At 46.5% G+C, this 24,399-nt stretch overlaps 2 protein-coding genes across 2 annotated transcripts in view; one reads left to right on the top strand and one right to left on the bottom strand.

Moving 5' to 3' along the window:
- Positions 1–24,399, bottom strand: part of lhb (luteinizing hormone subunit beta) — a 155,353-nt gene that overhangs the window by 90,329 nt on the left and 40,625 nt on the right. The gene's annotated exons all lie outside the window — the stretch shown is intronic.
- Positions 39–1,235, top strand: LOC142398617 (G-protein coupled receptor 4-like). The gene is made up of 3 exons (XM_075482694.1): positions 39–236; positions 412–584; positions 695–1,235. Exons 1-3 carry the CDS (start codon positions 39–41, stop codon positions 1,233–1,235), a joined length of 912 nt encoding a protein of 303 aa, XP_075338809.1.

Raw genomic sequence — 24,399 nt, 5'->3', positions numbered from 1 at the left:
TTCTTCTCTCTGTACATCAGGAGATTTCACATTGAAGAATGGAAGATTTCTACATCAACAATACTTCAACGGAAACAAGTTACAATTACAGCAGCATCGACACTAACGACAGCTTAGATTATTATACAGACTCTGACAGTTATGACGATGTCATTTTGATCAATGTGATGGAATGGATCATCATCTGCGCTGGACTTCCTTTGACTCTGGTGGCCATTGCTGTAGTTTATTCTCTGGTAAGTGTATTAGACTGACCTTTCTACAATAAAATGGATGTTGTGCCTGTTGTGAAGAACTGCTTTGTCTCAGCTCAGCTGTGAAACCCTCAGTTCATACTACTGGAAGAAGTTTAGGTGACTTTCAGAACATGTTTCAAGCTTATTTATTTACTTTAACAAATGTTTTCTGCAGGTGAAAAACGATCACATAGCTCCAGTCTACATCATCAACCTCCTAATTTCTGACCTCATTCAGCTTTGCTGCGTGACTGCATGGAAGTTTGTATTGAACGATGTCATCTATTTCACTTACCTTTTTGGTGTACTGGCCAGCGTTGGATTTATGGTGTGTATCTCCCTGGAAAGGTAACTCTATATTTATGCTTGTGTGTCTCTGTTTCTGTGTTTAACTATTAGATTAGTACGTTTCTGATGTTCCTGAACAATGATGTCTGTGTATCTGTCTTTAATTGCAGGTATTTGGTCATCACCCAGCCACTCTGGTACAGATTCAGACGAAATATCAAGACCTCTTTGATAGTGTGTGTGGTGGTCTGGATCCTCCCCCTGGTTTATGTCCTCCCAGTCTATTTCGATGTTAATTTTTACGTCACAGAAACAATTTATGTGGTCTTTGTCCTCCTCCCCCTCCCCCTGTTCATATTCTTCCTGGTTGGGACCCTTAAAGCCCTGTCTGCAGCCCGCAGCGTCCCCGCAGATGAAAAACGAAGAATTGTGGCAATTCTGATCGTAGTGCTGCTCATTTACACACTGCTGTTCCTGCCCAGCGTCATTTGGTCTCTCGTGGAGAAAGCCCGAGATAACCGCATTTTCCACAACATGGCTTTCCTTTTTCTTAATTTAAGTCCTCTTGCAGACTTAACAATGTATGTTTTTATTAGAACAGGTGCCATAGACAAGCTTTTGGCCTCAATGTGTGTTAAAATGTTTAACAAGCAGGAGAAGAACAGCATGAGTAATGATAACATGTTAGCTTCATGCAGTGAGACGATATAGATTTTACATTTGCTGTTCGGCAACAGAAAAATCGCAAACGGAACAAATCCATTTTAGCCAATGTCTTATCTTTTTCCTAAATATCTGTAAAAACAGGGGGAGGTGTCCTTGACCCTTTTGTCTGTCCACATTTTTAAAAGCAAACCAGGGTAGGGGATGCTCTTCAGTCTTGGCTGGCAAGTCGCTTACGAGAGGGAAAACTCGGACAAGAAAAACAACGCCAAAGACGGATGTTGGGCCCCTGGCAGAAGCGGTCTTTGCATAGAGGCATAGCTAGGCAACCGCCTTGGGCCCCTCCACTGTAGGGCCCCCCTGACTAGCTGCAAACTTCCCATAGGCCTACAGCTGGTAACTGGGGCCCTTTGGACAGTAATTCACAGGTGATTTTTGTATGTTTAAATTGGAAACAAAAACAACACAATAAATTACAAAGAAATACAGATTACGTGCACACCCCCTCTTATTCGCGTTAAAATGGAATATTCCATCCATGCCATGTGCGCTAGACCAGAGTGGTGTAAAAAGAGTTCCAAACAAGAGCTGCAGCTCCGTTAACCTCAATTACTCGTCAAGAACAATTGCTGGTAAGTTAATAAAATAACAGCATTTTAAACGTTTTTTACATTTTTAAACATTATCTATCAGAAGTATACTCTTAGACATCGTTATCTTTACATTTGGTTTGCATGAAATATCGATGTTGATGTTAAAAATGTAATGGATTTAGAGACCTAACTGAAAGCTGAGTAACGGAGGCTAACGTGAGGTAATTAACGTGATAATTTCACTAAAGTCCGTTAACTTTTTATTGTCAGGTGACATTATGTAAAGTTGTTTTGATTGTTAGGTTTTAAAACATTACCAAAATACTATATAGGCCTATAGTAATAATACATTCAATACATTTTTGGTATTTCTGATGTATTTTCTCCGGTAAATTGATTAAATTACAACATTTTTGGCATAGTGAGGCATTAGCTGACTGGTCTTTAATTAAGTAAGTTTTTTTCAGCATGACTTTGTGTGGAGGGGGGCGTGGTGCATCAGGTGCAGAGGAGAGGTGGGAAAGGCTCAGGGGACAGGGGGAGGGGAGATGATGGGCACATCTGCACATCATCAGCTAATCATTCTCCCCTTTATCAGTAGCGTGCTGGTCCGGGCGGAGCAGAGGAGAACGAGGAGATGACCTGTCAGTGTGACGACAGGAGAACCGACTGAAGAAACGACTGAGCATCCCCGTGAGCCGGGTTGACTAGTGGCAATAAAAAGGTTAAACTCGCAATAAAGTGGTCTGTTGATCTGTTGGGGAACCCACGGTGGCACAAGCTTGCCACAACTGGCGCCCAACGTAACCCTGACAGCATGACGGAGCCACAGCAGCCGGTGACCGCTCTGGCAGAGATGCTGAGGGAAGTGGCCAGGATGAGCCACGACCAGGCCGCTGCGAACAGGCAGCACCTGACGGCCCTGCACGACCAGGCGGAGAGGCAGACACGCCTGCTGGAGGCGATGCTATCCCAGTCAGAGGCGGGGGCACCGGGGCCCTCACTCGCGGGGATGACTATCCACAAGATGACTGCGGGGGATGACCCGCAGTCTTTTATTGACATGTTCGAGGCGACGGCAACGGCGTGTGGCTGGCCCGCGGCGGAGTGGGCGGTACGCTTGCTGCCGCTGTTGTCGGGGGAGGCGCAGACGGCGGCGCTCTGCCTGCCAGCCGCCAGCCGAGGGCGGTTCCGGGAGGTGAAGCGGGCCGTCCTGGATCGACTTGGCTGCTCCACAGAGGACCATCGGCGGAGGTTCCGGGGGGCAAGGCTGGAGCCAGATGACCGGCCCTTCGTCTACGCGCAGCAGATAAAAGACGCGGCAACCAGGTGGCTGCAGCCCGGGGGGTCGGCTGGAGAGGAGCGGATGCTGGAGACGGTCGTCCTGGAGCAATTCACGGAGGGGCTCCCGAGCGGCACCTCGGCCTGGGTGCGGTGCCACCGCCCGGCGGACCTGGCGACGGCCATCACGCTGGCAGAGGACCACCTGGCAGTCCACTCCTATGGCCAAGCAGCGGAGGTCCGCCCGGCGCCTGCGGCCCGTCCCACGCCGGCACCCCGCAGGAGGCCTCCTCAGACACCCGGGCCTCCAGTCAGCGCGGCCACCCGACCCACCCCGCCTCCCCGCTCTAACCGGCCGTTTCCCTTTTTCCTGCCACAGGGCCAGCGCGCTGCGGACCCGGTCCCCGACCCACAGACGGTCCCTCAAGCGACGGTGCAGGAGTGCTGGAGGTGTGGACGGCCCGGACACTTCCGCCGGGAGTGCCCCCTCATGGAGGTCGGCCAGGTGATCCGGGTGGTCGGCCCTGCAGCACCCTCCGCCGGTCCGGGAGGGACGTACAGCGTTCCGGTAAGGATTCAGGGGGGTACACATCAGGCGATGGTGGACTCAGGCTGCACGCAGTCCATGGTTCACCAGAATCTGATTCGGCCCGGGGCTTTGATAGAAGCGCGCTGGGTGGAGATTAGATGTGTGCATGGGGATATTCACAAATACCCGGTTGCCTCAGTGGAAATTCGTTATAAGGGGAAAAAGCATAGTGTAAAGGCTGCGGTTAGCTCCCGCCTGGCGCACCCTCTTATTTTGGGTACTGATTGGCCGGGGTTTGATAAGCTAGTGGGGCAGTGTGTGGGGGTGCGCTCACGACCGACAGAGAGATGGGATATGTGCGCAGTGCTCAGTGGTGACGCGAGGTTGTCCGACACTGCAGACGGGGAGGGGGAGCCGGCGGCGCCTCCACAGGAGGCTCCGCAGGCTCCCGTGTTTAACTCCATGGAAGATTTTCCACTTGAACAGTCTCGTGATGATACTCTACGCTTTGCCTTTGACCAAGTGATACGAATTGATGGTCATATGGTGCGCCCTGACGCAGCGTTAACGTATCCACACTTCTCATTAAGGAAGGACAGGTTGTACAGAGTGAGTCGTGACACTCAGAATGAGGAGATAATTACCCAGTTGCTGGTACCGAAAAGCCGCCGGGAAATGGTTTTCCAGGCGGCTCATTATAACCCGATGGCTGGGCACATGGGGTATGAGAAAACACTGAATCGGGTAATGGCCCGATTCTATTGGCCTGGCATTAGAGCGGACGTTCGCCGCTGGTGTGCGTCCTGCGCGGAATGCCAGTTGGTTAACCAACCGGCCATCCCGAGAGCGCCGTTGCGCCCGCTACCACTGATCGAGGTCCCGTTTGAACGGATCGGGATGGACCTCATCGGGCCATTTTACCGGAGCACACGTGGATATCGATTTGTGTTGGTTCTCGTGGATTACGCAACTCGATATCCAGAGGCAGTGCCGCTGCGCAGCATATCTGCAAAGAGTGTGGCGCAAGCGCTGTTTCAGGTTATCTCCCGAGTCGGGATCCCGAAAGAGATCCTGACGGATCAAGGCACTCAGTTTATGTCACGAACACTGAGGGAACTTTATGGATTATTGGGCATCAAGTCTATTCGAACCAGTGTATACCACCCGCAAACTGACGGCCTCGTCGAGCGCCTGAATAAGACTTTGAAGTCCATGATCCGTAAGTTTGTACACGATGATAAACCAAATTGGGACAAGTGGCTAGATCCTCTGCTGTTTGCAGTGCGCGAGGTTCCCCAGGCCTCCACGGGATTTTCTCCCTTTGAACTGCTGTTTGGCAGGAAACCACGGGGGGTTTTGGACCTGGTAAAAGAAAGCTGGGAGGAAGGTCCGAGCCCCAGCAAAAATGAAGTGCAGTACGTCCTGGACCTGAGAGCAAAACTCCACACACTGGGTCAGTTATCACGCGAGAATTTGCTCCGGGCCCAGGAACGGCAACAGCGGCTGTACAACAGAGGATCGAGGCTGAGACAATTTTCACCGGGAGATAAAGCACTTGTATTACTCCCATCTTCCAGCTCAAAATTACTCGCCAAGTGGCAAGGGCCCTTCGTGGTCACACGGCGAGTGGGTGACGTTGACTATGAGCTTGTGCGATCGGACAGGGGAGGTGCGACTCAGATTTACCACCTCAACCTCCTTAAGGCATGGAGGGAGGTAGAGTCTGTTTCTCTGGTAACGACAATTGCAGAGAGAGATGAGTTGGGGCCCGAGGTGCCAAAATCGACCAATCCAGCCTCGCTCCTTTGTGAAAACCACCTCTCTCCGTCACAGAAAACAGATGTAGCCAAGTTGCAGCAGCAGTTCGCGGATGTGTTCTCCCCCCTGCCAGGACGCACAAGCCTTATTCAACACCATGTTGAGACTCACCCGGGCGTGACGGTGCGTTCACGGCCCTATCGGTTACCTGAACACAAGAGAAAAGTGGTTCAGGCGGAATTGAAAGCTATGTTGGAAATGGGGGTAATAGAAGAGTCCCACAGCGCCTGGTGTAGTCCCATTGTTCTTGTATCCAAGAAGGATGGGTCTATTCGGTTCTGTGTGGACTATCGCAAGGTGAATGATGTTTCACGGTTTGACGCCTATCCCATGCCCCGGGTCGACGAACTCCTGGATCGCCTTGGCACGGCTCGGTTTTTTACGACACTGGATTTGACCAAAGGCTACTGGCAGATTCCCTTGTCTCCAGAGTCCAAGGAAAAAACGGCCTTCTCCACTCCGTACGGATTGTACCAATTTGTTACACTTCCATTCGGGTTGTTCGGGGCCCCAGCCACGTTCCAACGCCTCATGGACCGGGTGCTGCGGCCGCATGCTGCATATGCTGCCGCCTACCTGGATGATGTTATCATCCACAGCAACAGCTGGGCGGAGCATGTGCAGCAGGTGGCTGCGGTGCTCGAGTCACTGAGGCGGGCGGGGCTCACGGCCAACCCGAAGAAGTGTGCAGTTGGACGGAGGGAGGTACGGTATCTGGGGTACCACTTGGGCTGCGGGCAGGTGCGTCCTCAGGTCGACAAGACAGCAGCAATTGCAGCCTGCCCGAGGCCCAAGACAAAAAAGGAGGTGAGGCGGTTTTTGGGGCTGGCCGGTTACTACCGGCGGTTTATTCCCAACTTCGCCGAGCTGACCAGCCCCTTGACCGACCTCACTCGAAAGGGTGCCTCAGATCCGGTCCAGTGGACGGATCTGTGCCAGGTGTCGCTTGAGAGGGTAAAACAGACCCTCTGTGGGGAGCCTCTTCTCCACACCCCTAATTTCTCTCTCCCGTTTACTCTGCAGACTGATGCATCGAACAGGGGGCTGGGAGCCGTGCTGTCCCAGCAGGTGCGGGGCATCGACCGCCCGGTACTCTACATCAGCCGGAAACTGTCCGAGAGGGAGGCCAGGTACAGCACGGTGGAGAAGGAGTGCCTGGCCATCCGGTGGGCGGTCGATGCTCTGCGGTACTACCTGTTGGGGCGGCCATTCACCCTCTGTTCGGACCATGCTCCCCTCCAGTGGCTCCACCGCATGAAGGACACAAATGCCCGGATCACCCGGTGGTACCTGGCCTTACAGCCATATAAATTCAGGGTGGTCCATAGGCCGGGGACGCAGATGGTCGTGGCCGACTTCCTTTCCCGCGCCCACGAGGAGGAGGGGGGGGGAGTAGGTTAGGCCGGACAGCTCCCCGGCCTAAGTCTGGCGGTGGAGGTATGTGGAGGGGGGCGTGGTGCATCAGGTGCAGAGGAGAGGTGGGAAAGGCTCAGGGGACAGGGGGAGGGGAGATGATGGGCACATCTGCACATCATCAGCTAATCATTCTCCCCTTTATCAGTAGCGTGCTGGTCCGGGCGGAGCAGAGGAGAACGAGGAGATGACCTGTCAGTGTGACGACAGGAGAACCGACTGAAGAAACGACTGAGCATCCCCGTGAGCCGGGTTGACTAGTGGCAATAAAAAGGTTAAACTCGCAATAAAGTGGTCTGTTGATCTGTTGGGGAACCCACGGTGGCACAAGCTTGCCACACTTTGCAGCTGTGATAATGAATTTATTAATTTCTCTGTTGTTGTTGTCAGGGAGGTCAGCAGATGTGGTGCTCGCTGCTGTCATGCTGCCATGGATCAACCCTTATTAGGGCTTCAGCACATTTCTACAATGTCCAAACGCTTAAATTTGATCAAATACAGTTCATTGTTAAAGATTAATCTACCCAACAGTATAAATAGCAGTAAAAGAACTTCTTTAATAAGGCTTGTTTTACATTTTCCATGATGACATTTTATAATAAAATGTTTGGTTTAAATCTGTTTTGTTTATTTTTTTCACAACTGACACATTTATTTTGTCATTAATATGTTTTTAACCAGAAAAAAGTTAAATTCATATTTTAATCCATCCATCCATCCATTATACCCACTGAATCCGTCGGTCGGGTCGCGGGGGGGCTCATTGTCCATCTGACACCAGAAAGAACAGACAGACTGAATGACATCTTCTACAGATGGAGTGTTTGGGACAACAGGAGTAAATCCTGGGAACAGACAGTAACATCAGGCTCTGTTGAAGGATGTAGATTTGAAGGTAAGCTGGACCACTGGCATGATTCAGTATAAAGGAGGACAAGGTAGCTGCCCCCTGCTAGCATGCAGGGGTACCCTCTACGATTTAAAATGGTGATAAATGTGTCTCTGCGCTCCAAAAAAGAAAAACGTTGGTAAAATACATCGTCAGTGAAGTGATCAATGCACATTGTGGGTCAATATTTATGAAAATTGCGTTGTAAATGTTAAAAGTTATCATTTTTGTGCTCCGTCCCGCTAAGACCCGTTCAAACTGACTGACAGCGCTGTGAAGTTTGGAACTCCGGAAGCTTACATGAACCACGTGACAGCCCTAGCGGCGACTTCAAAGCGTGGCGCAACTCTGTATTACTCTATAGATCTGCGTTAGACGACAGTTCCATATACAGTAAACTTATTTCTCGCATATTAATGTTGATGGGCCCCCTAGCTAAATTCGCCTTGAGCCCCCAAATTGCTAAGTCCGCCACTGGCCCCTGGGGCGTAGCGGCAGTACAACGCAACTACGTCATGGAGACAAACGAGACAACAACATTAGTTATACAGTGGAAACCGCTTATAGTGATCACGTTGGTCCAGAGCCAATTTGAACACTATAAGCGGTTGATTACTATAACCGAAATTGTATTACAGTACAGGTATTTCACTTATTTTTTATGCAGAATATCATCTAAATGCCATTTGTATCGTTTTTCAATGAGAAAAATGAAATGAAACGGATAGCTTCAGCATTTACTGAATTTTATTATCATGCAAGTTTAATTAGGCCTACAGTACTGCGCAGTGCGCAGACATACTGTAGGCTAACTCAAATACAGTACGTAACTTATTCTCTGCTGTGCCGCCGGTGCATTTTTTTTCTTACAAGTCAGAAAATAAAGTTTGAATTCAATCTGCCTTTCAGCACCCCTGCTCGGATCTATGCTCCTCCGTGCCGGTGTTCTGTCGATTTGTGCTACAGTACTTGGCGTGAAAACGAAACTTAGAAAATCGGCTTGGCGCATGCGCAAAACCACAAAGTAGCAATTCTCGACAAGTAGGAGAAATCGAATGAACACCGGCCTCCCATTTTACAAGAACCAGCCTGGAGCTTCCAGCGATCACACGCGCATTCAATCCGCTCTCCAGCACCCATCCTCGGACACATGCTCCTCCTTGACTTCCTTTTTCCAGCCATGATTCGCGCGCTTGCTGCCCGGTGTCAACTCGTTACGTTAGCTAGCGAGGCAGAAGCAGACGTCCAGACAGGAATCAAGGGAGTAAAAAATAAAATAGCTACACGTAGTTTTCAAATTATTTTTGCACATGTTTACATTCAGAAAATGGCCAAAAATGAACATTATAAGCGGATTTCTTGATCACTATAAACGAATTATTTAAACAGCATTTGTATAGAAATGATTCCGTCCCAAGCCTTTTGATCCATATAAGCGGTTGATTACTATATCCGTGACCACTATAAGCGGTTTCCACTGTATAAAGTTTTGTTTGGATTTATATAGAAAATCTCCAGTATGTGCTGTGTTGGAACAGCATGTTTTACAGGAATGGAATATTTCTACACTGACAACACCTTAAAGGACAAAAGTTACTGATACACCAACATCAGCTTCAACAACAGGGATTATGTGAACAAACTTGATGAGAACAATGATGTCTACAGCAGCGACTCTGACTTCAGTGAGAAATCTATCAGAGATGTCGCAGAAATGATCATCATTGGCATTAGACGTCCTTTGACTCCTGTGGCCATTTCTTCAGTTAATTCTCTGGTCCGTACATTGTGATGAGGACTTATCAATAGCTGATGTGATGTGTCAGCTTTATTTTTTTGTGTTGAAGGAACTTTCTTTGATATGATGATGTTGATGCTCATTTGCATTGGTTTTCTTTTGACCCAAGTGACAATTCTTTTCATTTTAATGTAGAATTTGTTTTCTGACGTTATTGTTTAATTCACCCCGCCTCTCGCCCATTGACCGCTGGGATAGGCTCCAGCTCCCCCGCGACCCGACCGACGGATTCAGCGGTGTATAGTAATGGATGGATGGATGGATTATTTAATTCATCATCACATTTTAATTTGAAACATTAAAAAAGTGTGACTTCATGTGAAAAAGAATGTGACAAAACTCAAGCAGGATAGTCTTTTTGCTACTATCATTTTCATGATGCAGAATCGTGTCAACATCTTCTTTTGACTTCCTAAGAAAATTAGATATAAATATTAACAGCATTCTTACAATTTTAGATAGAAACAGGAACACGTCACAATAACTAGAAACAGCAGTGAGTATGCTGATAAGCTGAATGGGGATAGCTGACCATGCTAAAAAAAAAAAGCTGAAAATAGTGAAAATTTAGCAGAACGTTATTTGCTGAAGTTTCAAAAGGCCTGAAAGGTATTTTGGAAATAACCTGGAGCTGGATGAAGGCAGAAAACTACTGAAAAGAGAAGAAAATGCAAAAAGCATTGGCAGTTGGAAGGTACTGCTGTGATTCAGAGGCTTCTAATTCAAAAAGTAATGTTCTGACGGCTATGAAAGTCAAATTGGCTGAAAGAGGACACATTTTCCTACATTTTAATGCTAAAATTATTTCTGTGGCTTAAAGATTTTGGAAACAGTTGAAACCTTTTTTTCTGAAGAATCTTTCTGTATTCTTCCACTCTGTCAGTTGGAGCCTCCACTCTACACACGAACATTCCGTGTCATTGGAATGCATTGAAAACTCAGAAATCATCAAGGATTTTACTAAATTTTTTAACTGTGATAGTTCAAAATTGGCAGAATATTTTAAAAAGATGCATCATTTAGTAATAGCTGAATGTCTTGTGAACATTTTAAAGTATGAGTGGTGTCTGTAGCTGAAAGTATACTGAAGTAGTTAAGTTTGAAAGAGGAGGGAAGTTTTTTTAGTGATTTGAATGGATATACCATTATTTTTAAAGACAGGAAAATTTGCATAAAAACATTAATATTTTCAAAATGATAAAAGTCAGAAACACCAAAAGATATCACCAGAGTTTCCAGAAAGAGCTGAATGTTTTGTACAAAAATGGTTTTATTTGCTTTAAGTAAGCGACATGAGATAGAAGTAGTAGAAAAAGCATTCAAATGCAAGAGCTAACTAAAGTTCATTCTCACGATGCAGAATCATGTGTCAACATCTTCTTTTGACTTCCTAAGAACATTCGATATAATCATAAGTCACGTACTGGGTAGCATATTAGAGGATAGACGTTAAATCAACAGTGAAGAAGTGTTTCATGTGTGATCAGGCAACATTTTAAGGTAGATATGACTTTATTCAAATCGTAGAAATACTTCATTCAGTATGAAAACTTAAAACTGGTGAGTTTACAACTGTACGTGTGTGAAATGAAGGCTAGCCGCAAATTCAACATGGCAGACTCACCAGTTGTGACCAATCGCTCATCAACCGTCAGATCCAGAGATAGACGCTCCTTCCTGGGTTCTACCTGTTCGCCACTAGCTGCATGCAATCGCTTCTCGCTCGTTGGTCGCACTCCGCAGGATTATGATGTCCGATTCGGATTCTGACGCCTCTCAGGAGCCTCCGATCCGCCATTCTGGCGTTGCCAAACATGCTTCCCCCGCTCATTTCCGTCGGAGCGCCCGGTTCGCTCCTCACTCTGCTGCCGGTTCTCCCTCATCTGTTCTCCGGTCCAGGGGCATCAGCCTAGCCGCCGGCCTCGGCTCCGATCAGCTCGCTTCTCCAATCCGATGGTTCATCGCCTCCTTCCCCACCCATCGCCGGCTAAGCGGCGCCGGGGCCGTCCTCACTCCTCCGGTAACTTCGCTCCGGCTTCAGGGCCCACCTCAGCCACGAGCCGCCCGGATTATTCAGCCCCGGTTGGATCCCCGCTGGCCTCGACTTCTGCTCACCCTCCCTCCTCGCTTCCCAACCTGTCTTCGGCTCTGCCTCCCCTGGACGCCCAGCAGCTCACGGCAACTCTCATCTCCTCAATGGATATTCTGCATCGATCCATCGCCACACTCTCCACCCACCTCCAGCCCGTCGCAGTAGCCAGTCGCGCAGCCTTCGCTCTGACTCCTGCGGTTCAGCCGAACCAGCCGGCTTCTCAGCTCTTCCAAGGAGCGTTTTCACTCGCTGACGCCCGCCCCGGTCCATCGCAGGGTAAGATGTGGTACTATGGTGTCTCATTGTTTTAATATGTTTTCCCGGTCTCACGCTTGCTTCTCTCACCTAGGCCAGCCGTATGTGCCCGCTCACGTCTCGCCTCGTCTTCGCTGTAAGATCCTGCAGGGGCAATATATTAACTTGGTCTCCCTGTTGCTCCCCTCTCCCGTGGTCGACCGGCAGGTCGCTTCCTCTTCTGATTTCACGGCTGTGTTCCGCTCGGCTGATCCCTGCCTGTCCAGGGATCTTTCCATCACTCTCCCTTTCTCTCTCTCCTCTGGCAGCCCAGGCGGGCTCTCTCTCCCTTTCTCTCTCTCCTCTGGCAGCCCAAATGGGCTCACTCTTAAAGGAAAACGTCGGAAAATTTCAGTTTTCCTATTTTCCCTGACACCTGTCCCCCAAAATCGATTTCTCACACTGTTTTACATTATTCAACCCATAACCTTGCGCTCCCAGATTTTTTCACTTCTGGCCATGGGCACAGCCATGTTCAGCCACATCCGGGCATATTTTACGTCAGAAATGCAATTCTACTTGTGCAGCGGAAATAAAATTCTACTTGTGTGGCGGGAGTGTGCGAACCAGATAGCTTGGAGCTAACGGCTGTGGTTCCTCTGATATCCTTCGGGTGTGTGCACTGCTAGGTCAATACTAGTCCTAAATACGTTTGACGGCGCCATGCCGACTTGTTGCGTCTGCAAAAATTACCCATCCAAGACGAGGGGGAAAGGTATAACCTACCACCGGTTCCCACAGGATGAGGTCAGGTTTGAAAGATGGCTAACCGCGGTGGAGAGTCACCTGCAACCCGGGTGGTCAACTGACCGAATTCGTGCTGTGAACAACACCCACTATCCTGCATGTGTGTGCACCGAGCACTTTTCCTCTGATTGCAGTTCGGATAATATGAAGGCAAAATATTTCCAAGGAAAGCGTCCTGTTTCTGATGATGCCACCCACCATTTTTGGTGCTAAAAGGGCAGGAGAGTCGTCTGATCATGGAAAGGTACGTAAACCATAGCCTACTCATAATAACGGTGTATTTTGTGTGACTATTGACTGAGACCTCTGCTAATTGATGGATTTCACGGCTAGTGTTATCAAAGATTTTCTTAGTTTATAGGTTAACCTATAGGTCTAGTTGCAACATATACATGTCGAAAACTGGTAGGTGGCTCATTTTGTCTAGCTAACATAGTGCGCTAGCTAGCAACGCTAACTAGGTTCGGTAGTTAGCAATGCTAGCAAGTTGTTATGTGTCAACTGGTGTCAATACATCAGCTAGCGAGCTGTTGTGTGGGTGTGTCAGATGTTAAAATTTGCCAGATTATAACTTTTTTTGTTGTACATTCTTGCAGCTCATTCAGGAGTTGCGTATGCTTACAAGGTCACCTGTACTCAAGCCCAAGCCTGTAACATCTCCAGATGTACAACAGCGCCACACTCCATCTCCAGATCTGGATGTAGTTCACAATCAGCCAAGTCACACCCTTGATGCAGCTGCACTCCCACCACCTAACACACCTGAACCCAGCTGTATGCAGGACACTACACTTCAGGATGCTGTACCCACCATTTTTGGTGCTAAAAGGGCAGGAGAGTCGTCTGATCATGGAAAGGTACGTAAACCATAGCCTACTCATAATAACAGTGTATTTTGTGTGAATATTGACTGAGACCTCTGCTAATAGCTTTTTTTTTTTCTGAACGAGCCTGGTATGTTGACTTCATGGCTCCTATCTTTTTGGTCTGTTTATTTTTTTTTATCCTGTTGCTTCATGTTTGCTGCATGTTTTTTTTTTTCTGAAAAAAAAAAAAGAGAACCACCAAACTAATTTTTGTTATCCATTCTTGCAGGGTTAGGGTTAGGGTTAGGGTTAGGGGGTTAACCTAACCCTCCCCCCCTGCAACTAAATATCGAGATGCTGCAACACAAACCGAGGACAAGTTACTGGATGACAAGTTACCGTTGCGATCTTCTTCACCACTTCCATCACCAATCAAAACGTGCAACAATACTGACTTATCATTTACTTCAGTAACGTCTGTGAGCACAAGAGTGGGGGAGAAGGATATAACATATCATCCCTCTGATGACGATGCTGTCTCTAGTACCAGTAGTCCACGTGGATCAAGCAGTAGTCAACAGGAAAAAGCCAGAGCAGACTACTATATTGATCACTATGAGAAAATTGTTGAGCTTTTCAGAAACAAAAGATGTTCCAAATGTGACAGAGACTTCTCTACTGGTTGTGCACTCACGTTAAAGTATACCTGTCCTAGGTCCCACTGTGGAGAATGGCATTCTCAACCCCACGTTGGTGCCAGCACTTCTTTCGAGGGAAACCTACTCCTCCCCGCAGCGATTCTCATAGCTGGTGGTACTTTTACCAAATTTTCTGACATTGCGCACACACTTCACCTGCAATGTTTTGGCGAGTCTCAGTATAAAGAAGTGCAGAGAAAGGTACTGTTTCCAGTCATCAATGAGTATTACTTGGCTGAGCAGCAGGGAGTGTTGTCTTTATTTTGCAACAAAGAAGGTGAAGAAGACCATGAAGATACCAAGGTCACTCTATTAGGGGATGGGAGATGTGATTCTCCGGGGTATTGTGCAAAGTACTGTAGTTATACCTTCATGGAGGAAAAGAGAAATTACATTGTTGACTTTCAACTTGTGCAAGTATCGGAAGTCACCAGTTCGCAGGCTATGGAGAAGCAGGGTTTCCTCAGGTCACTGGAGTTCCTGCAGAACGAGGGGATGAACATCAGCTGGATTGCTACTGACCGACATGTGGGAGTAAGGGCTGCCCTGAAGCAACGTCAATATAGTGATATTGACCACCAGTATGACGTATTCCACATGGCCAAGTCAGCGAAGAAAAAGCTGGCGGAGCACGCAAAGACAAGAAACAAGAGAGACCTGTTCCCATGGTTGAAGGCCGTTTCCACGCACCTGTGGTGGTGCTCCAGCACTTGTGGGAATGATGCTGTGGTAAGCAAATCAGTCCACAAAAAAATCCTCCTTCCCTCCATCCTTTTCATTCCTAGTAAGAATTTGTATTGAAAATTCAATGATATGTCTGAATAAGCAAGATGGCTATATTTGGACTAAAACTGCATGTTAAAGACAGTGTCAAAGTGGTGCATATTTTCACCAGTAATTTAACAAGGTCACGTACTATGAATGTCAAATTTTGGAAAACCACATTTGTTGTACTGTTATACTAATTGTTATACTGCACTGTGATCTGTCAAGATGTTCTTTTTTATGTGTATCAGATTTCCTTTTTAACCAATAGATGCTTTGTTTACATTCTAATTTGTTCTTTCTGTTATGCCCATGCAGATCCTGCGAGAGAAGTGGACAAGTGTAGCCAGACATGTTGCCAACCAACATGTAAACTTTGAAGAGAACCACACCTTCAGAGTGTGAGCATCTGCCCCTCTCGGAAGAGGACAGGGCGGACATCAGGTGGTTAGAGGCAGGATGTCCGGCGCACAAGGCCCTGTATGAAGTGGTTAATGAGCCTGCACTCCTGAGGGACTTGGCTAACCTAACTAGGTTCAAACACACAGGTAATTTAAACTCAATACACCAATACCTTGACCTAGATGTTGGGACTTACTGTGTGTCACTATTTGTATTTTTTTTTTTTTTTAAATCACTATTACATTTCATTTGTGCTTCAGGGGCCCTGGAGGTGTTTCATGGTATGCTGCTCAAGTATGCAGACAAACGTCACCACTTTCCATACCCTTCAATGAAGGCAAGGCTGCAGCTGGCAGTGCTGGATCATAATGAGAATGTGCACCGAAAACAGGCAACAACAAAGCATGGTATGGAACATACAGATTAATCATGAACCTGTATTTTGTAACTTCATTTATGTGTTAAATGTGCTCGTATGTACAAGTTGTGACATTATTGGTCTTTCTGTCATTTTTTTATATCACAAACCTGCCATTTGAACAGGAGTGTGTATACTTTGTGTAGACACTGTATGTGTACTTGCAACATCATGTGCGTGAAAGCTTTGGAGAAACGGTAATAAAATTGTAGTGCACGCATCATATCTATGTGTATTGGATTATTTTTTTTTGTTTGTATCAGACATGTAAAAGTTTATTCATCTTTTAGCTAACATGTTTCGGCGACTCGGTCACACCTCCTGCTGTTAGAGTGAGATGCTCTCTCACAATGAATGTTATACAACTATATCTATTTGTATTTCACAGGTACCAGTAGCTTATATATTTTTCCTATATTTATTACAACAGGGGACCGAAAGTGGGATCTGGCATGGTCAAAAAGGGCGGCGGATTGGACCTCAAGAATGAAGTACCAGACAAAGACCTTCACCTTCAGAGATGAGATGATGAAGGCAGTGCTGGAGAGCGCTTCGGTGGGCAGTTATCGCAGGGGGCAGCACGTCTTGCCTGACCCAGATGTTGGGAGGCGCAACATCGCCCCAGTCGAACGTCCGGATAAAGCTGCCCTTGTCGAGAAATTCTTGAGTCGGTTCCAGGGTCACTGAAGACCATGATCACGTCATCTCTATCATTTTTCACTTTGTCAAATTGATTTGATAAAGTAGTTAAATTTTCAATACATCTATTTCACACGTTTGAAAGTACCAGCTTAATGTAAAGACTTAACTTAAAGTTTTGCCACCTCTCATTTTTATATTTGTTCATTTGTCAATGCTGCTCTACACAATGATTGAATAGTACTTGAAAAAATAAAAAAGTAAATAAATATATATTTCTTTTTGAAGTTATTCTTTACATTATTTTCTTGTCCTGTGCAGGATATGTGTAAAGTTAGGCCTACTATAATTGAGAAGGTCGAATGCACTTGGATTTGTAAAATACAACCAGCTAGTTACACATTTCCTCATGTTGAAGCCTGACTGTGAACTAGAAACAATGTACATAAGTTTGTTTGATATACATATGACACAAGTTATGAAGCTCTGACTTGGAATTATTGAATACTACATGTGTAGTACAACTAGATTGGTATATTTATGTATATTAAAGTGTTCTGGTTACTCATTTCGTATGTTGAAGCCTAACTAAAATAGAAACAAAGTACAAAGTGTAACTTGGAAATACACAATGATTAAATACTACCTGTATATAGTAGAATTAGAAATTATTTTTATTTCAACATGTATGTTCACATGTAGTGATAGTCTACAACTGCCTCGTCGGCGTGAAGGAAACCCTTGTAGGTCCCGTCCTGCGACTCATATTTATCCCTGATCGCCCACACCGCACAGGAGGGAATCACTCTTCGGAAGCGCTTCCCAAGTCTCCCATGTAGAAAGTAGGTCACCTGCCGGTAGGCCTGGAAACAGTACACAATGTTGGGTATGGGGTCCGGAAACGCCTCACCGGTTGTATCCACGGTTCTAGCGATGATCTGCCACGACAGCACATCCTCGGCGATGACAGCGGTGCGAAATCTCTCGTGGTCTATCAGGCAAGTCAGGTCACCGGGGCCACCACAGACGCTCACCCCCTTCTCTTCAGCCTCCACGAGATCGTGACAGCAGACACACTCGTGAACTGTCGCATTTGCCGGTGTCGCGGCTGCTGCGACAGCCACTTGTCCGTCCATATTTTTAGCCTTATCCGACCATCTCGGCTGATGGCTATAAGCTAACACATTTCTTGGATCGAGAGGCTGATCATGATCTGACTCGGAGTCAGGCGAAACTTCACATTCTATCTCCGGGTCCGAGTCAGACCAAGACAGTTCGTATGTGTCTTCCATTGCTGTAGAAAAAATAAACAAGGTCAAGTGAAGGGGTCACTTCGGCGCGGGTTTGCATTTCTGACGTCATGTTGAGTGAACATGGCGGCGCTAGGGAGGGAGAGCCAGAGCGGTATAACTTGAATTTCAAACATTCACGAATGTTACTCTCTCGGGCTGATAAATGTAAACAAGGTGAGAAATCGATTTTGGGGAACATGTACCAGGGAAAATAGTAAATTTGAAACTTTCCGGCATTTTCCTTTAAAGGTGATAGAGAAAGGTTGAATGGGGCATTAATCCTTGTTCTGTGATGTGATATGTAGCCCAAAAAAAATTGGTTGGGTCTGTAATAGCTCAGAACCTCTCTCAAAGGCTCTCTGAAACAGCTATGTTACTATGCTGGGTTTAGAATGCGTCGTTTGCCCTTATTGGCGTCGTTTCAGAGCTTATCTGGCAACCTCATTATGAAATGCAGGTAGGTGTTGGCGCTATTCGGTTGCCGTTGCTTGATTGGCTGCCCTTGCTCTCACTGAAAAGAAAGCTCATTCCCTTTAAGCTGGGCATACACTGTGCGATTTTTGGCCCGATGTCGACAAGATTTTCACTCGTGCGACTATTTTGGAGATCGGGCCGAGTTTTGGCTCAATCGTGCGTCTCGCATCGTGTAGTATACATGGGGTAACGACAAACGATTAAGCCCTCCCGACCACCTCCCGATCGATCGGATGAAAATCAAACTTGTTTGAAATCCTGGTCGCCCCTCGTGAGGCTCTCGCACAGTTGAAGCAGTTGCACGAGCCGATTTACCTCATCCTGTCACACTACGCATGCCCAAACATAGGTACGGAAGAGAAAATTGTCAACAGAAGAAGAAGAAGACAACAGAACAGCATGGCAGCGACCGGCGACCGAGTCCGACGTGTCGTGCAGTGTGAGCAGCCAGATCGCATCAGACCATCGGGTCGTACAGTGTGAGAACAGGAATCGTGAGCTGTGACGTTTTAACCCTTGCGATTCACTCGTACAGTATGAGCAGCAGCTGAATACCGCGATTGAAAAAAATCACAGTGTATGCCCAGCTTTAGATGAACAAGCCAGAGCTAACGTGCAATTCTTACAACAGGAATATGGCACAACACACATTTAAAACAAAATAAAATGTGATACTTGCAGGCTGTACTGATTGCTGGGGTTGATTTTGTTGCAAAGTCGGAACTGACCCTCTACTGAGCATTAAATTCCGACTGAAGCCTGCTCCGAATCGTGCAAGGTTTGTGAAACTGCACTCCGTGAAATGCGCAGAGCAAAGGAAAAGTCGGCGGTTGTATGTACTGGGGATGCTGTTAAAAATAAATAAAAGCCTTTGATCGCGAACATTGCTTTCCGGGGGAAGAATATGTAACGATCGTAGTCTGCTTTCACAACCTTGGAAGGCACACCTGTTTCTGTTTCTCGCCGAAGGGGCGTGTCTGAAACGGGGTGACTGTGGATTTTGGTGTGGAGGGGCGATTGCGCCAAAAGATACATCACTTAACCCTCAAACACGGATTTGCCCATTTTCTGGCGGCAATTCAAAAAAGGGGAGTACTTGAAACAGAGGTTCTGACACTTGCTGGCACTTCGTGTGTACTCCCCACAGCGGGGAGACTCAGAACTAACACCAAAAACGTGAAAAAGATGATTTTGATTCTCTATCCCCTTTAACCAAACATGTAAACTCGTTTCGTGCCACTAAGTTTCATCACTGATGCGCATGTGTTTGTGATTCTGCATGGTCAGAATAGCCTAAGACGCGTTCTGTCTTGTGCTGTGAGGAGCTGTGGAAAAGTGTCATAGCAACGGACATGACGGAACATCTATTTCTGTCTGCTTTTTTTAAAAAAAAAAAATAAATAATAATAATAATAATAAATCGGTCGAAATGGATCGGCCCATTGTCACCGATACCCGATCTCTAATTTTCATCGATATCGGTACCGATATCTAATCCAAATATCGGATTGGTGCATCCCTACTTTGAGGTGTTAGCTGTAGCTAGTAAAAATGTCATTGTTAAAAGCAGAGAAGGGAGGAAAGGAGCAGGAAATTGTATTAATGTAATGATTAATGTAATCTTAGTCATACAATTACGTAAAGAAATTCACCTCTGGGTGCTGGGAGGATCGACTGGTTGAGCAAGTGTACAGAGATTGAAGGTTCTCTATGCAGTCGCCCAGGTTTTTTCGTCACCCTGTGGCCCTTTGCTGCATGATGTCAGGTGGAAAAGGACACAGACGCGGACTTCAAGAAGCAAACAAACTTGATTTATTTCTCCAAAAACAACAAGGTTAACACAAAGCGCGGCTGAGCCGGATGACAAAAACTAGATTGTGAGAAAACAAAAGACTTAGCTTGGCTTGACTTGAGACCATGGGTGACGGTGATGACAGTGTAAGGATCTGACAAAGACAATGAGGAAACCTGGAAACTAAATACTGACTGAGTGAGTGAGTGAGTGAGTGAGTGCAGCTGAGGGGATGGAGGTGATGGCAGAGCAACAGAAACTATGGGGAAAACATGGCTAACTAAATACCGGACCTGAACTAGAAAACTAAGGCATGAGAGAAAACTAAAACATGACAAAACTATAGCCCCTTTCACACTGCGACCCGCTACCTTAGCGGGTCCAAATTGCACCTTCGACCTGCGTCGAGCAATGTGAACGCTTGGCGTATTAGGGGACCCGTGTCGCCTGAAGCCGAGTTCAGGGGACGTTGCCTAGTGGCAGAGCGTCACACGAAACACAGAAAATGCTGGGCGTGTACAATGACGTAGGCACAAGCCATGCGTCGGAGGTAGGGTTAAATACACCTTGAAGACTCGTTTTTGCAATTGTATATGCAGTTCATGGAGATGTTATTTTACGGGATGTGGATGGTTACAACGTGGGATGCCGTCGAAGAACATATGCGGAGAATACAAGAGCACTATAGTCCCCGAAATGTGGCGGTAAATAACGTCCTCTGCTCGGAGGCTGAGGAGCTCGCGGACCTCCTTGTCTCCCCAGTTGGCCATATTAAAAAATGTCTCGAAGTTGATGTAGGCTAAAACAGAGTAAAACTTGTACTCACCTGTCGCTGTTGTTCTGAATCAGCTGTCCATTCTGTCTTTTAAACTCCTCACGTCACGCCACGCCCACGTCCGACCCGCGTCGATTGCGTTCCCACCAAACTCGGCTCGGCAAAAAGACTAGGGTCCGATGCGGGTCGAAAGGCGAGTCGAGTTGACACGGCAGCCCGGGTCGGCAGTGTGAACGCAACAGCGGACACGCTATATTCGCGGATTAAACGCGGGTTATTCGTCAGTGTGAAAGGGGCTTAAAACTAAACAAGAACTAAAAACATGCCGAAAAACCCCATGGACGTGACACATGACAAGATAAGAGACTCTAGTAAGAGCAGAATGCCTTAATGTCAACAACAGCCGGTGACTGTCAGTCCCTGTTCCTAACACCTAGAGTATGTGACTATTAGATACAGATTTACAGATTTACAGTCATCGGGAGCACCCTCGTCCTCCCCAACTGCCACTTGAGGCACACGATGCACCGCGTCCACAATCAGCGCAGCCGACACTTTACCGCCAGCAGGCTCAGACTTGCATGGCTGGGTATAGTAAGGTTTTAACATGTTTACATGACACAACTGCGAAGATTTTTTTCGATCTGGTGTTGCCACTAAATAGTCCAGCTCTGTGACTTGCCGAACAATGGGATAAGGACCAGAGAAACGCGCTTTAAAAGGCGAACCTTGTAGCGGCAATAAAGCCAGTATTTGATCGCCTGGACTAAAGACTCGTTCGGCTGCACCACGATCAAACAGTTTTTTCATCCTGTTCTGTGCTTTAGCCAAGTTTTTATTTGCCAGTTCACATGAGAGAAACAGCTTACGTCGAAACCCTTGGACATATTCAAGTAAATTAACTGGAGGATCGGTCTCATTAACACAATCTTTTAAAACAGAAAGAGGACCACGGACTTTATGACCAAAAACTAAATCGTTGGGACTGAAACCCGTACTGGCATAAGCCAGGGAAGTCCATCTTCCCAGTCACGATTCAGTTCCACACAATTGGCGTGCAACAAGGACTTCAAAGTGGAATGGAACCGCTCCAACGCACCTTGACTTTGGGGGTGGTATGCACTGCTCAAGCTATGTTTAACATGAAGTTCCTTTAACACCTGCGCAAACATGTTGGACGTGAAATTACTCCCTCTGTCACTGAATGACTTTGGGAATACCAAAAATCGAAATAAACTGAGACAGTGCTTTTACAATGGACCTGGTGGTAATGGACCTCAGTGGATAAGCTGCTGGATATCGAGTGCTTTGACACATAACCGTTAAGAGATACGCTGAACCACTTTTCGATGGGAGCAATGGGCCAACACAATCCACTATCAAATGTTCAAACGGACGGCCCACTGCAGGGATCGGATGGAGAGGGGCCAGCTTAATGCACTGATTTGGTTTACCAGCTATCTGACACACGTGGCAAGTCTTAATAAACGCGGCAACATCTCTCTTCATGCGGTGCCAGTAAAAATGCTGCAATAAGCGATCATACGTTTTACGCACCCCAAAATGGCCAGCTATATCCCCGTGTGCGGTTTTTAATACTACAGATTTTAGACTGTCAGGTATCACAATCTGCACAATGTTCACTCCCAGCTCCCCATCATGCTGCACCCATTTTCGCACCAATATTCCATCTAATATGAAGTACCCCAGCTCAGCATTCTTCATATGGTCAGCGGGCAAAGCACCTGCAATTAACTCAGACAGATGCCCATCTTCACTCTGAGCTGCAATTAGCTCTTCACGATGCAAACAATCTGGCAGGGGAGGCAACTTATTAACTGCAGTCTGTACATCAATCGCACCAGATGACGTATCCCCCTGTGCGCGACTTTTTGCTCTTGTTACTGCGCACGCACTGAAGACCTCAGGGAATTCTACGGCACAATCATTTTCCCTTGTTTCCAGAGGAACAGCGGTCACTAATGGTGGAGGTGGGCCACTAGGCCATACTCGTCCCCCAGCCAAGTTATTTCCCAAAATGACATCCACCCCTTCTACCGGTAGCGATGGGCGCACGGCTACTACTACTTCGCCCTGCACCAGATCTGAATGCAGCTCTAACCTGTGTAGAGGTACTGATAACGTGGTCATGCCAATTCCCCGAATCAAAACAGATTTTCCTGTGTTGGAGCTACAAGAAAAAGGCAAAACAGATTGCTTAATGAAGGTTTCAGAGGCTCCCGTGTCACGCAAAATCCTTACAGCTACCTTCTCTGAATCATTTGTGAAAGAGACAAACCCATTGGTAAGAAACGGACCATAGCGATCTTCTACCTGTTCCTCACACGAGTCATCTTCAGCAGAGGGTGGCGCACCCGCCAGTGTACCCAGTGCTTCACACTCCAACTCATCTGCAGAGACACTACGGCAAGATGGAAAAGCAAGGTTATCTGTATGAGCGACAGCAAGAGTAACAGGTGCCGCACATGTAGCGTGGTGCAGAGTGAAGACTGCCTCCACTACACATTTAATTTGTTGTAATGATTTTTGTTCTGCAAAGAGCAAAAGTAGGTAAACTTATTTATTCCCGTTCGCCACACACAGCTTCTTTCGCATTCACAGGTGTGTTCTCGTTCTCTAATAACATCAGCACCAACATCAAAACAAATAATTATGTATTTTACATCACTATTCAAAAACCAGTTTCATCAAGTACATTCAATATCAACTTATTTCTGAAATACACAGTCAGTCAATCACGTCTCCCAAACATTGTCATATTAACCAAATTAATCATGTATCTATTTCTTAAACCATGAACTAAACATGAGCAGCGCGAGCTTTTAAGATCAACTTCTATTCCTCTCCAGCTTAACGGGCGCTCGAGGTTGCTAGGCAACCAACACTAACCACTGGCTAGCTATTCTCAATACGTTACGTTCGCTGAACAAGTAACGTTCATAACCAAAATCACAAAGTCCAACTGGGATTATAAAGTACCACATAAACATTGTCATATTAACCAAATTAATTATATATCTATTTTAAGTTATTTATTTCTAAAATCATAAACTACACATGAGCAGCGCAGATCGACTGCTATTCTCCAGCTTAACGGGCGCTCGAGGTTGCTAGGCAACCAACACTAACCACTGACCAGCCTTCCTCAGTACATTACGTTCGCTGAACAAGTAACGTTTATAACCAAAATCACATTAAGTCCAACCGGGATTATAAAATACCACATAACATATTCACACATCAATTACACCCTTCTAACCCTCCCTTCTTACCTGCAAAGAGCAAAAGTAGGTAAACTTATTTATTCCCGTTCGCCACACACAGCTTCTTTCGCATTCACAGGTGTGTTCTCGTTCGCGGAACGTATTCCCGCGAGACTTCCCTTTGTCCCTGAACACACAGTGTAGCGAACGAGCCCTCTGCTGGTAAGGGTTAGACACTGCATCCCGATTGCTTGATGACCATATTTTACACTAAATAATAACAACAATAAACTAATCTCCTATCTTATCACAAAACACCCAGACTATTTTCACCACCCTGAACATGAGCTGTCCAAAATGGGAAATCAAATTAACTATGGCTCTGTATGCCACACTCTCCCCTCCAATAATAAATGTCCTCAGACATTTCAGATACCCAAAGTGTACCTTTGCACAACACCTTGAACTTTCTC

The sequence above is a fragment of the Odontesthes bonariensis genome, chromosome 2 (genome assembly GCF_027942865.1).
Source record: "Odontesthes bonariensis isolate fOdoBon6 chromosome 2, fOdoBon6.hap1, whole genome shotgun sequence".
Classification (NCBI taxonomy): domain Eukaryota; kingdom Metazoa; phylum Chordata; class Actinopteri; order Atheriniformes; family Atherinopsidae; genus Odontesthes; species Odontesthes bonariensis.
Note: the sequence above shows the minus strand (reverse complement) of the source record. Positions and strands in the feature narration are given on the sequence as shown.